A 14,388-nucleotide genomic window follows, 5' to 3' on the forward strand; every position below is an offset into this window, starting at 1 on the left:
GTACTGTAAAGGTGATTGTAATTACAAAAAAAAAATAAGAAGCGCAATTAAGATAGCATGGCCATGTAATGAGGCAAAATGAAAAATATGATGGACAAAGTATCATGATGATGGAAATACTGGGAGGAAGAAGAAGAGGAGAAAGACCAAAGAAGAGGCAGAAAGATAATGTAGAGGAAGATCTGAAGGAGAAAAACCTGGACAAAGATGAAGTCTACAATAGAAACCAGTGAAGACTCATCAGAAACAGTAACTCCATATAGAAATGGGAGCAGCTGAAGAAGATGCTCCCAATGCAACTGTGTCTAGGTGAAATGGCTGCGACAAGTGAACCTATGGATTTTGAAAGAGACATTGTGTTAGGATGACATATTGCAGGCCTATTTGTTCAGCAAATTGATGACAATTTGAGCCCTCTCAGGTCAACAATCAGTGATACCATACTGAGATGGAAGCGCAAAGAGTAAACTGCAAGTGCTGAGATGGACAACCTACCACACTCACTGAATGTGACCAGAGATCCAACATGCGGCATCATCTTCAGTGGCATAAAGAGCATGTACAGTGGGATGTGGAAACTTGGAAAGCTGTATTATGGAGTGACGCATCATGCTATATCCTCTATCAAGCAGATGGACAGATGTGGGTGTAGCGGATGCATAGTGAACATTTCTTACCAAAGTGCATAACCTTCAACTATGAAATTCAGAGGTGGGAGTGTGATGGTTTTTCTTGGTTTGGCCTCAGACCCATGTTTGCAGTGCCACAAACATTGGACTCTGAGAGGTATCTTAACATTCTGGACAATGCAATGCTTCCTATGGCATTTCTATAGAACTGACAATTGTCTCTTATGCACCATGCCATAAGGCTACTGCTGTAACTGTGTGGTTTGTGGACATGAATGTCACCACTTTACAGTCCAAGACCTCATTACATGCCTAAAGGAAGAATGGTCCAAAATTCCCATTGTGGAAAGTATATTCCATAGGAAAGTTGCATTCATCACAGTAAAAGTGGGTGCAGTGGCTTTTTGTTCCTCACACTATGGTGTCCGTTGACTTCTTTCCAAGCAGTGTATACCGAAAGACAAATATTTATAATTTAATGAAACTATCAAAAAATACAAAGAAAAATGGAAAGGACATTTATACAAGATGAAAATATATCAAAAGTGGATAAATATATATATAGAGAGAGAGTGAGAGAGAAAATGGAAGACTAACTGAGATGGAAAAACTGACAAAACCTGCAAAAGGCAAATATCTAATCCTTGCTGAGAATAGGAAAGGTGTTCTATTTGATTTGATACAAAAACTAATTGTGCAGACCTTAATTGCACAAATTTAATGTCTGAAATAATTTTAAACAAACCTATTAACCAATACTTTGAGAATGCTTGATCCGACATGTAGAATCGATCGAACTTCAGCTGAGTCAGTATTTCACGATTCTTTTTGTATAATTTATTCACTTATTTTAAATAAGAAACATATCTATTAACAAATAGATTGGAGCTTCTCCACTGAGTATTCTCATTACCACAGAGTGAACATATACTACTAGTGTAAGCTATGTTCTCTATATTCTACCCATACTCATGGGATTTCGAATTAAAACCGACTCTTACTATAGCAATTACCATTACACAAACTAGTGAAAACTCTAGATTGAGGCCCCAGAGATAAAAATGCTATTCTAAAGAAAATTTACTAGCGCAAACTATTCCTGTAGTTCCTACTAGTTCTGTATATAGTGAGAGTCGACTGTACTTTTCTCTGTTTAAAAATATCTAAACATATTCACATTGTTTATCTCTCTCTCACAAATAAAGTTAACTGGAAACTGAATAAATAACATATGCGAATTTTGTTCTTACTACAGGAGGTCTTTTCTTCATTATCTCGAGTTGATACTGAAATATATCATGGTCTGGTTGATCAGATGATGCTTGCTTCTCGCCTGTTAATAATGAGAGATTAAATAATTATAATTTTTTTATTTTTAAAAAAGGTCTTACTCTGTAGTTTTAAATGGTGCAATTATGGAAAATTTATTCTATAGAAAATTTTAAGTTATCCAAAACAAAAATACAAGACTGAGTTAAATACAACCTGTCTTCCTACTACATAAAATTTGGTATGCCCACTTTGTTGTGCATCTCAGTCATCTCTTTCATGTCAGACTCAATGGCTGTCATGGACAACTTGGCATCTTAGAAACCTGATAAATGTACATATAATATGTATCAGGTTTCTAAGATATACACTGGAGTCCAAAAGTTAAGGATGAACTACATTTTTACCTGTATATGAAAAAATTTTCATGACTAGAGCCAAATGTGGACATAAATTTACTGACAGCATACTAATAAATTAAATTATATAAAAAAAAAAAAGTGTTACAAATATTGTACAAAATTTCTTAAGGAATAGTTAAGGAATTAATGTACAATGCTTACAGAAAACTACACAGAGAGTGACTATGGAATATGTCCACCCCAAACTGTGATGTAGTTCTCACACCATCTTACCATGCTTAGCACCAAGTAATTCAGGAGTTCTTGAGGCAAACTGGCCCACTCCTCCTTCAGAGCAAGAATAAGGATTGTTTGTTTTATGGAGGGGAACTTCAAGCAGCAATGTGTCTCCCTACTGCATCCCATAGAGTTGAGATCTGAGGATCGTGCTGGCCACTTGATTCGATTAACATCCTCGGTCTCCAGAAGTATCTCCACTACTCATGTATGATGTGGTGTGGTATTGTCATCCATAAAAACGAATTTTTCACCTATAGTACCACAAGACAATCAAACACAATGTTGAAGAACTTCATTGCAATATTGTTCACCAATCATAGTCACTTTTTTCAGCACTTGTAGCATCCGTTAAGCATAATGCTTCCCCACACCATAACCTTATCTATCCCTTTCAAGAATATTTTCGCAATAGTAAGCAGTACCACTTTCATGCCAGTTCAGGTGTTGTCTAGAATCGGAGGAAAAATTCAAACGACTCATCTGTAAAGAGTACATTAACCTGTTGGTGTCTTTTTTATGGATACAACATCACTGAAAATGTGCTCTACAAAGAACTGTGGATAAAGGGATGCAAACTACAAGTCTTCGGGTGTATAGGCCTACTTTTCGCAGGCAGCTTGCCAGATTTTGTTATAACCAAAAATCTGCCTTTACGCTCCATGGTAGAGTGAGGGCAACCTCTTAGCAAACATCTGAAACACATTCCATGAGTTTGAAAAGCTGCCCAGAGCCTGGGATACAATGCTATGTTAGATTCCAAACTCTCTGTCAATAACAGTAATTCTGCAGCCTTCAAGCTTTATAATCATTCTTCCCATGTGAAATCCCTTTGCATGCGATTCAAAAATTTAAATGTGTACCCACTTTCTACCTGAAATCTTCAGCTGTAATCTTCAGAAACAGTGTACACACACACACACACACACACACACACACATGTATTTGCTAGCGTGACTGGCTGAGATAGCATCTCTGCTCACCAGGAAAGAGGTAGTTCAGATCTAACTAAGGTTGTTTGTGAAAGTTTTAAGCAGTGAATGACTTTTGCCATTTGGTGCAGTTGCTTTGAAAAAGTATGATGTCTGGTCTCTAGAGCAGTTCTCAAATTATGTAAGACAGGTTTAGAACTTTTTTGTGGGTAGGATTCATGTAACACTCTCACATAGAATTTGTACAAAAGAATACTGATATCTTGTTCACCTAATTAAAGAGTTTGTGTGGATACTCACATTCTAACTAGTAGATGTCAAAATGGTGATATTTCAACAAAATATGTATTGCGGTTCTGTGTGAAACTAGAACCAAGACAAATGTATCAGGTAAAGTAGCCTGATGATAAATACAAATAAGTGTTTATAATTAGTTCAAAGAAACTGGCAATGTTGAGAAATGGCAGTCTATAGGATTCATTTCCAGAATAGACGGTGGTTGGATTAAATTTCGCCTGTTAAATGTCAACTTATGGAACAGGCTTCTCGCTATTCTTTTATGTACTTCAATATTTAATTTGCCATCTTTGGCAAAAGGTACAAAATTTGTGCTAAAATAGATAAAATGTGTAACCTGATCCATAGGTTAACTACTGAAAAAAATGCAACTAATGTTTTCTGTCTTCTATTCTTTTATCTCTTGTTTCCATGTAATATTTGCAGCAACAGCCAAATTTAGCCACTAGAAAAGTTCTAGTAATTTATTCAAAATGATAATGTCATCTGAATACAGTAAAGAACTAGCAAGATTTATAGATTATAAATGTCAATGGTGAATCTTTCAATCCTGTTCAAAAATATCTATATATTTTTGAACAGGATATCTACGGTGTAAACTATGTCTGTAATTACTCAAAATCATAGTTTACATCATAGATATCCTGTTCAAAAGTTGATGCTTAACAGGCAAAATTTAATCTAACCACCATCTATTCTGTAAACAGATCCTATAGACTAGCATTCTCAACATTGCAAGTTTCTTTGAACTAATTAAAACACTTATTTGTATTTATCACAAGAACAAACTTTTTTCTTCCTGTTGGAGAAACAGCAGAGTAGGCAATGAATATCACACTTAAAGAAGGAGGAGCCTCTGTAACTTGGTCAATTTCAACAATCTCCTTTGATTAGAAAGACCTGGATTTGAGTTCTATCTTGGACACAAAAAAATCTTTATCAGGACTTTTCAACTGAATATGAGTCAGCCAATCTCATATTTTTTATTCTGTAAAACAGGCAAACCAGCCAGAAGAACATGCAATTGAGCCAAATACACTACACAGATAGGATTAACCACCCTAACAAAGCATTAATTACTAAAAATTCACACATATACCACAGTAATTAGATTTTAATAATATGTAGGTATTTTGTCTCTTCTTGTCTGAGTTGATATGTGTAGGGAAGTGGCTGATGATTTTTTGATCTAGAAAAGCATATGATAAAAGGTGCCAAGAGACTTTTCGGATTCTACAACAGAAGGATGGTTTTGTGTAAAATCAGATGCAAGATGGATGCACATCATCTCTAGTGTCAATTATCTACTTGTTTGCATTATGAATAAAAGTGGCATTAAACCTGATATCAAAATATTCAACTAGGCTCTTTATGCAAATGATATGATACTTATAAATAAATCCGCTACAAATAAGTCTTCAAGACTAAAATAAATGATAACTATAACAAATTTTATATTAAAAAAATCTGCAATAAAAAAATAAATACATAAAAACCATGAAGAAAGACAAGAAAGGAAAACAACTGCATTTTCTCCTAGGAGAACTTACAGAACTATGAAATATTTTGGCCATTTAAGCACAAATTTTAGTGAAGATAGGAAATTAAATAAGGAAATAAATAACAGTGGAAGCAAAACTGGTATGATGGAGAGCTAGTTGAATAAATTTATATGAAATAATAGAAGTGAGCTAAAACATATATTGTATTTAAATCAATTTTAACTTATGGATCTGAAAGTTTGGTTAGAAATAAAACAATTTATCAAAAACTAGAGACTCCAAACTTGACAGCTCAGAGAAAAATTAGGACAGATTACATGAATGGTGAAATCATATTAAAAATGAGGATATTAGAAAGAACTTGACATCATTGGCATTCAAATATATGCAAATGAACACTAATCTGTGCTGGTATGGTGTTCACTTAAACAGACCGGGAGAAGGAAAGGTAAGGTGTTTAATTCTAGAAAGGAAGGATCCAAAGGAAGATAAAGATCTAGGTGGACTGATGTAGTTAATATTGCATGAGAAGACTGAATTGTAACCTCTGACAAATAACAAATCAATTTGGAAAAAAAAAATTATTGATAAGAAAGTAGTCATGATGTAAGCTTATAGTATCATGGGATCCTGTATACCCCTTAAAAGTAGATATTAAGTAGTGATGATGATGATATTCTAAGAACGATTTAAACCTAAAAATACATACCCTCATTCCAGATATCATAAAAATTATTATCTTTAATTGGTTTCTTTGCTTCTTTTAATAACAGGTGCAAATCCTTGTTTTTCCAAGACTGCTTTCTCACTTTTTTCTTTGAAGGAACTCTGGTACAACTTATAAAAGAGAACAAATGCAGAAAAAAAAAAGTTAAGTATACATAGTCACTGCTTTTTTTTTTTTTCTTCAAGGAACCATTATTAAAACAGATAAAAAGTTAGCCTATGGCAGTGTGCTTGTGTTGATGATGGAAATTTGTAGATTCAATTTTTGTTATTGCCGTCCAGAAATTTTTTCAGAATATTTGCATCTCCATCCCTTGATTTATGATATCAATTAGTATAGCAAAATGGTATTGTGAATGAAAATTAATAAACAAAGAAATGAAATTCCATCACAACTTATTAATCTGCTTTATTTAAAATAATTATTTATAATATAGTTAATAAATTGTTAAATGCAAATACCAGCAACCCACTATACCAATGAGAATAGTGTAGATGGTATTGAAAGTGTATTACTCTGTGCCCAGCTACAATGAATGCTCTGGAATTGTTTTGAAAACTTCTCTGAAGTGATTTGTGCATTCTAGTAATGATTTGCTTTGTCAAAGGAAAAATGCGTAAGTATGAAGTTTATACATTATATATATAGTATAAGAGTTCTATCAAGCTACTGCATTGATGATTCACTTTGAGTACAATTATAGAGATCTGGTTTGATTAGAATTGCAGCCAAAACATGGATATAAAGTCTAAATAACTGTATAAACATACCTGTTAATTTTGTGTGTGTGTTCAGCCCCCCCCCAATCTGAACGTAACAGCAGTTTTAGGAGGAGATAAAAAAAAAAAAAAAACACTTCTATATGAGACTGTTTTCAGCTGAAAAGCAATCCTAGACTTTAAAAGTGATTTTCAAGTTTCAATAGTATGCATGAACTTAGAAAAGAGATGGGATAGCTTTAAGGAGGCTGTGCATGGAACCAATCAACCTGTTTTAATAATGGTGAACTGAAAATAGTAAACAGTAAACAGGTTAATATAGTTAACTAATGAAAAAGAATGAAAGAAGCTAGAAAAACCATCACCAAATATCAGGAAGGTGGCAAAATGCTCAGGAGGCTATTGAAAAAGCACTGTAAAAGAAATCAAAGAAGATAAAGGCCACAAGAAAATGGAAGATAAGGATATTGTCTGGAGTAATTACTTGGAAAAACTTAAATGAAACAAGCAGCAACAAAACGGTAGTAGAGAATTTGCAAGATGAGTACATATCATTACTTAAGGTAGAAAAAGTAAAAAAAAAGTCACTTGAAATGTGGAAAGGCAATTGGAGTAAATGATATTTGTTCAAATATTGAGAAAATATCAGAAATGTTCAAATATGGAGGTATAAAATTCCTGCAATGTCTACACTGCATAACTCAGAGGGCCTGGTTGGAAGGTTAAATTCCAGCTTATTGAAATATATCTATCTATAAAAAAGGGAGGGGGTGCTTAAGGGTAAAAGATGTATAACTGAGAGGAGAACTCCACATAGCCTTTAAAGGAATGCGGAGAACCAACCAGGGCTTCTGACCTAATGTCCAATCCTCACCTTATTGTGGTGCACCCTGCTGGGTATCTACTTGGATATTGAACGAACGAGGATGGGCTGGCAATTTGGGATTTAGACGACCAAATTGTATTCTTATTGGTTAAACCAAAATAAAAAAATGATGGTACAACATGACAAAATTTCATGCCGGCTGGGGCGTCGCCCGGTTAAACAAGGCCCCCGTTGTTTTCGACAGGGAACCAGAGCAAACAGCGAAAAGTCAGCTACTGGAACAAATCTGAAAACAAACCCAAACTCAACATCACCAGAGTTAAAGATCGGTACTATCAACATAAGAGGCAAAGAAATGGAGATAGCTGAGGAATTAGATAAGTACCAGATCGACATAATAGGGGTGACTGAAACAAAAAAGACAAAAACTGGTGAGATCTTTCTGAGCAATATAAAATGTTATATTCAGGCAATGACAATCAAGGAAAAGAAGGAGTAGCCGTATTCAACACAAAATACGAGGCTAATCTTCTTGAATGGCAGTCAGTCTCAAGTAGAGTAATGTGTGCAAATATGAGAATGGGGAACTGGACAATGAGACTTATTTGTGCCTATGGTCCCACAGAAGGTTCTACTAAGGTAGAAGGAGGAATTTTTTGAGGGTTTAGAAAAAGCAACTGACACAATAAAAAAGGAAAAGTTGGTACTTGTTGGGGATCTAAATAGCAGAGTACAAAAATATTTTGGGAAAATTTGGAGAAAAGAGCAAAGCTAATAATAATGGCAGATATCGGTTGGATTTCTGCTCAGGACATGGACTGGTTATTATTAACTCCATGTTCCAACATAAAAATGTGCACAAATTCACATGGAGAGAAGAGGCAAGAAGAAAAGTCTCATTGACTATGTTATTGTTGATAGTGATGTTTTCTCCCTGGTGCAGGACACCAGAGGGTACAGAGGATTTGAAATTGGAAGTGATCACTATTTAGTCTTGAGCAGGATAAAATTGAATTTCATATTGAAAAGAATAACATGTAAGAAAGTTTTAAAGCGAATAAAAGTTGAGCAGCTCTCAGATGTGAACTGTAGACTAAAATATACAAAGATTATTGAAGAAAAAATGAAAGAGTTTGAGAACAGGAATCAAACCTTGGAGATTCAGTGGCAAACTCTGAAGAAAACATTGATTGATTCTGCTAGAGAGGCATGTCGTGAGATTGTCTGTAAGGATAAAAAAATCAGAACTCCCTGGTGGACACAGGAAGTTAAAGAGGCAGTGAAGGAAAAGAAGAAAGCATATCAAAAGTTCCTGTCAAATAAGTCAGCTTGTGCTCTTAGAGAATATAGAAACAAATGCAAGAATACTAAACACTGTGTAAACTAGCTAAACAAAAGTCATGGGAAGACTTTGGCAAGAATATAGAAAATAAATATCAAGAAGGTGGCAAAATATTCTGGAGGTTGTTGAAGAAGCTTAGGAATGGAGGAAAGAGTGCTGTAAAAGGAGTTAGAGATGATAAAGGTGACATGAAAACAGGAGAAAAAGATATCCTTGAAGTATGGAGTAATTACTTTGAAAAAGTAATTACTCCATACTTCAAGTATGGAGTAATTACTTTTTTTACCACTGTGCTGTCAGCTGACAGCACAGTGGTAAAAAACAGTGACCAGGCATGCAGTCAGAAATACATATCCATACTTGAAGCAGAAAAAGCCATCAAAGGCTTGAAATGTGGAAAGGCAGCAGGAGTAGATGATATTGGATCAGAAATGCTGAAGTATGGTGGTATAAGTGCAGCCACTGTAAGAGTCTTACAGTGGCTGCACTGCATAGTTCAGAAAGCCTGGACAGAGGGACGAATTTCTGATGATTGGAGTCGAGCTCTCATAGTACCCATATATAAAAAGGGAAATAAAACTGAATGTGAGAATTACAGAGGTATTTCCCTACTGAGTGTTCCTGGCAAGATCTATGGAAGTATACTTGAGAAACGGTTGAGAAGAATTGTGGAAGAAAAGCTTGGTGAAGAACAAGTTGGATTCAGGTCAAATAGAGGCTGTCAGGATCAGATCTTCACTTTACAACAAATAGTCGAGAAAGCATGGGAATATAACAGAGATCTGTATTTAAGTTTTGTCGATTTGGAAAAGGCATATGACAAGGTGCCAAGAGAGAAGCTATTCAATACACTACAGTTATATGGTGTCAATGGGGCATTATATCAAGCAATACTTAGTCTTTATTTGAGTTGTAAGTCAGCAGTTAGAATTGAAGGAAGTACAGGAAGATGGTTTAATGTCAAATCTGGTGTGAGACAGGGATGCACATTATCCCCTTTATTATTCATTATCTATATGGATCGCATTACTGAAGGAAAGTGGCATTAAACATGGTATCAAAATTGGATATGATAATGTCAGCTCTTTGCTTTATGCAGATGATGTTATACTTCTAAATAAATCTGCTACAAGTCTGCAAGATTCTCCGACTAAATTGAATAGCTGTTGTAATAGATATGGTATGAAGGTCAGCAATAAAAAGACAAAGACAATGAAAATAGGCAGAGTCACTGAAAATGTCAACTGTGTGGTGAATGGAGAAACTGTGGAACAAGTAAAACATTTCAGCTACTTAAGCACGATTTTTACTGAAGATGGTAAATTAAATATAGAAATAGACAACAGAATCAGCTAAGCTGGTATGGTAGGAAGTCAACTGAATAAATTCATATGGAATAAGAGAAATTAGTCGGAACACTGAATAAGCTGTATACAAGACAGTGTTCAAACCAGTTTTAACTTATGGATCCGAGAGCTGGGTCAGAAGTAAAACATTTGACCAAAGACTAGAGACCGCAGATATGAGAGTCCTGAGAAAGATTATAGGCGTGAACAGATGGCATCAATGACAATATCATATTAAAAATGAGGATATTAGGAAAGAACTTGACATTGTCAACATCCAGGAATGCGTCAGCAGAGCTAATCTCAGGTGGTATGGTCACTTAAACAGAATGGGCAAGGAAAGATTAACAAAACAAGGGTTCTCTGCCAGGTTGGCAGCAAAACAACCCAGAGGAAGACCAAGATATAGGTGAATTGATACGGTACAAAGTGCCTAGATGATAGAAATATAAGATCTGATAATGTTGGAGTCTTGACAAGTAATAGACTGATTTGGAGGAAAATTGTAGATAGGAAGTTAGTAATGATGTAATTTTTTTCATGTAGTACTATCACATCCTATACACCCCTTGAGGGTACATGGCAGGAATTTGATGATGATGATGATAAAAAAGGGAATAGAGCTGAATGTGAGAATAATTACTGAGGAATTTCTCTACTAAGTGTTCCAAGTAAGATTTATACAAGCATACTTGAGAAAAGGCTTAGAAAAATTATTGAAGAGAAGAGAATGATAAGCTATGTTCAAGCAAAATATAAGTTGTCAGGATCAGATTTTCATTTAAGACAAATAGTAGAGAAATCATGGGAATATGAAAGAATCTGTATTTAAGTTTTGTAGATCTGAAAAAGCATATGACAAGGAGTCCAAAGAAAAGCTTTTCAAAAATATGGAATAAATGCAACATTGAGTTAGCAGTGAGCATTTGAAGGAAATACAAGAAGTGTGTTATAAAATTAGGTGTAAGACAAGGTTACACATTATATATCCATCATTCATCATCTGTATGGATCGGATTATGAAAGAAAAAGTGGCATTAAACCTCATATTAGAATAGGAGATATCAAATTCTTTGCTTTATGCAGATGATATGCTCCTAAACACATCTAGTGCAATTCTCCAGGATTCTCTAACTAAACTGAATAATAGCTATAAAAAAAATAATAAAAAAAGGCATGAAAATAAGAAGGAACATAGAAAACTTAAGGTGCATTCTCGATGATGAACCTATAGAACAAGTAAAATATTTCAGCTATTTAGCTACTGCTTTCAGTGAAAATGCAAATAAAATTTGGAAATAGAGAACTGAATAGCAAAGATGGTATGGTGGAGATAGCTGAATAAATTTATATGGAATAACACAGAAATTAGTCAAAACACTATATTAGCAGTACACACAAGTTGTTCAAAATAGTTATGGTTCTAAGAGTTGAGTTACAAAGAAAGCACTCAATCAAAGATTAGAGAGCCAATAGATGATATTAATGATAGAAGCATATTAAAAATGAATACAATAGGAAGGAACTTGACACTTTGCATTCAAAAATGTGTGAGAAGGGCTAATCTAAGGTGATATGATTACTTAAACAGAATGGGAAAAGAAAGGTTAGCAAAAGAGACATTTGATTCCTGGATGGAAGGAAAAAGGCCCAGGAGGAACACAAAGATCTAGGTGACTTGATTCTGTCAGAAGTGCCTTAGAAGAACAAAATGTTAAATAAGGTAGTATCGAAGTGCTGAAAAGTCATAGATTAATTTGGAGAAAAATTATTGATAAGAAATTAATAATAATGTACACTTAATCATGCAGTGCTGTCATAGCATCCTGAATACCCTTTATGGTACACCTATCAGGAAATTAATGCTGACAACTGAAAATAGTAAAAAATATCTGAATTGAAAGCATTGTGGATTAAAGCAAGAAAATGCTATAGAATAACCATAGAGGACTGTATGAAGTTATTAATACATTCTAGAAAGAGAACGGAGTGAAAGCATTAAAAAATAAATGCAACTGAGGCCAAAGTGCTATCAAGGAAAGGTAGCCAGAACATTTTTCAATATCCTTTAAATAATAACCAGTGTTGTGACTTGATGTTTTTAGCTACCAGGCTAGTTACATGCTACAGTATGATATCAGTCTCATTACACTGTCTGAGGTTATACACTGGCTATAAATAAATCAAAGCTTCATAATCAACAAGGATATTATTAAATTATTGCACTGGGTTGAGTTGGTTAGAATTATGGTAAAAGCAACTAAAGTTATGAGGATAAGGAATAACTACAGAATTCGACCAGAAATGCTCAAGTATGGAGGTATAAAAGTCTTGCAGTGGCTACATTGCATAGTTCAGAAGTCCTGGACAGAGTGATGAATTCCAGATGATTGGAGAAGAACTCTCATAGTCCCCATATATAAAAGGGAAATGAAAATGAATATCAGAATTACGGAGGTGTTTCACTACTGAGTATTTCTGGTAAGATTTACGCAAGTATACTTGAGAAATGGTTGAGAAGAACTGTGGAAGAAAAGCTTAGTGAAGAACAATCTGGATTCAGGCCAAATAGAGGCTGTCAGGATCATATTTTCACTTTACAACGGATAGTTGAGAAATCATGGAAATATAACAAAGATCTCTATTTAAGTTTTGTAGATCAGGAAAAGGCATATGACAAGGTGCCAAGAGAAAAGCTATTCAAAATGCTACAGTTATATAGTATCACTGGGTCATTACATTAAGCAATACTTAGTCCTTATTTGAGTTGTAAGTCAGCAGTTAGAATTGAAGGAAGTGTAGGAAGATGGTTTGATGTTAAATCTGCTGTCAGACAAGGATGTACATATCCCCTCTGTTATTTATTATCTATATGGATCACATTATGAAGGAAAGCAGTATTAAACCTGATATGAAAATTTGAGATGTTAATCTTAATCTCAGCTCTTTACTTTATGCAGATGATGTTATACTCTTAAATCCAGTACTAGTTTGCAAGATTTCCTGACTAAATTGAATAACTGTTGTAATAAATTGGGTATGAAAAATAACAAGACAAAGACATATCAGGACTCTCATATCTGCAGTCTCTAGTCTTTGGTCAAGTGTTTTACTTCTGACCCAGCTCTCAGATCCATAAGTTAAAACTGGTTTGAACACTGTCTTGTATACAGCTAATTTAGTGTTCCGACTAATTTCTCTCTTATTTCAAAAGAATTTATTCAATTTACTTAACACCATACTTTGCTGATTCTGTTGTCTATTTCTATATTTAATTTACCATCTTCAGTAAAAATCGTGCCTAAGTAGCTGAAATGTTTTACTTGTTCCACAGGTTCTCCATTCACAACACAGTTGACATTTTCAATGATTCTGCCTATTTTCATTGTCTTTGTCTTTTTATTGCTGACCTTCATACCATATCTATTACAACAGTTATTCAATTTAGTCAGAGAATCTTGCAGACTTGTAGCAGATTTATTTAGAAGGATAACATCATCTGTATAAAGCAAAGAGCTGACATTAGCATCTCCAATTTTGATATCATGTTTAATACCACTTTCCTTCATAATGTGATCCATATAGATAATGAATAACAGAGGGGATAATGTACATCCTTGTCTCCCACCAGATTTAACATTAAACCATCTTCCTGTACTTCATTTCTAACTACTGACTTACAACTCAAATAAAGACTAAGTATTGCTTGATATAAAGGCCCATTGACACCATATAACTGCAGCGTATTGAATAGCTTCTCTCTTGGCACCTTGTCATATGCCTTTTCCAAATCGACAAAACTTAAATACAGATCTTTGTTATATTCCCATGCTTTCTCGACTATTTGTCGTAAAGTGAAGATCTGATCCTGACAGCCTCTATTTGGCCTGAATCCAACTTGTTCTTCCACAATTCTTCTCAACCATTTCTCAAGTATACTTGCATAGATCTTGCCAGGAACACTCAGTAGGGAAATACCTCTGTAATTCTCACATTCAGTTTTATTTCCCTTTTTATATATGGGTACTATGAGAGCTCTACTCCAATCATTGGGAATTCGTCCCTCTGTCCAGGCTTTCTGAACTATGCAGTGCAGCCCCTGTAAGACTTTTATACCACCATACTTCAGCATTACTGGTCGAATATCATCTACTCCTGCTG

The 14,388-nt window shown here is 34.6% G+C and overlaps 1 protein-coding gene across 1 annotated transcript in view; it reads right to left on the minus strand.

The window, feature by feature from the left end:
* The window catches only part of LOC150101346 (ribosome biogenesis protein NOP53), a 149,155-nt gene that overhangs the window by 82,664 nt on the left and 52,103 nt on the right, over positions 1–14,388 (minus strand). The window contains exons 4-5 of the mRNA XM_090400773.1: positions 5,977–6,104; positions 1,880–1,962 (exon numbers count right to left, since the gene is read on the minus strand). Of these exons, the coding sequence (XP_090256899.1) occupies positions 1,880–1,962; positions 5,977–6,104 (211 nt within the window). The remainder of the gene's footprint in view (positions 1–1,879; positions 1,963–5,976; positions 6,105–14,388) is intronic.

The sequence above is a fragment of the Typopeltis vanoorti genome, chromosome 11, assembly GCF_054136105.1.
Source record: "Typopeltis vanoorti isolate ZY-2024b chromosome 11, IOZ_Tvanoo_1.0, whole genome shotgun sequence".
In the NCBI taxonomy this organism is placed as follows: Eukaryota; Metazoa; Arthropoda; class Arachnida; order Uropygi; family Thelyphonidae; genus Typopeltis; species Typopeltis vanoorti.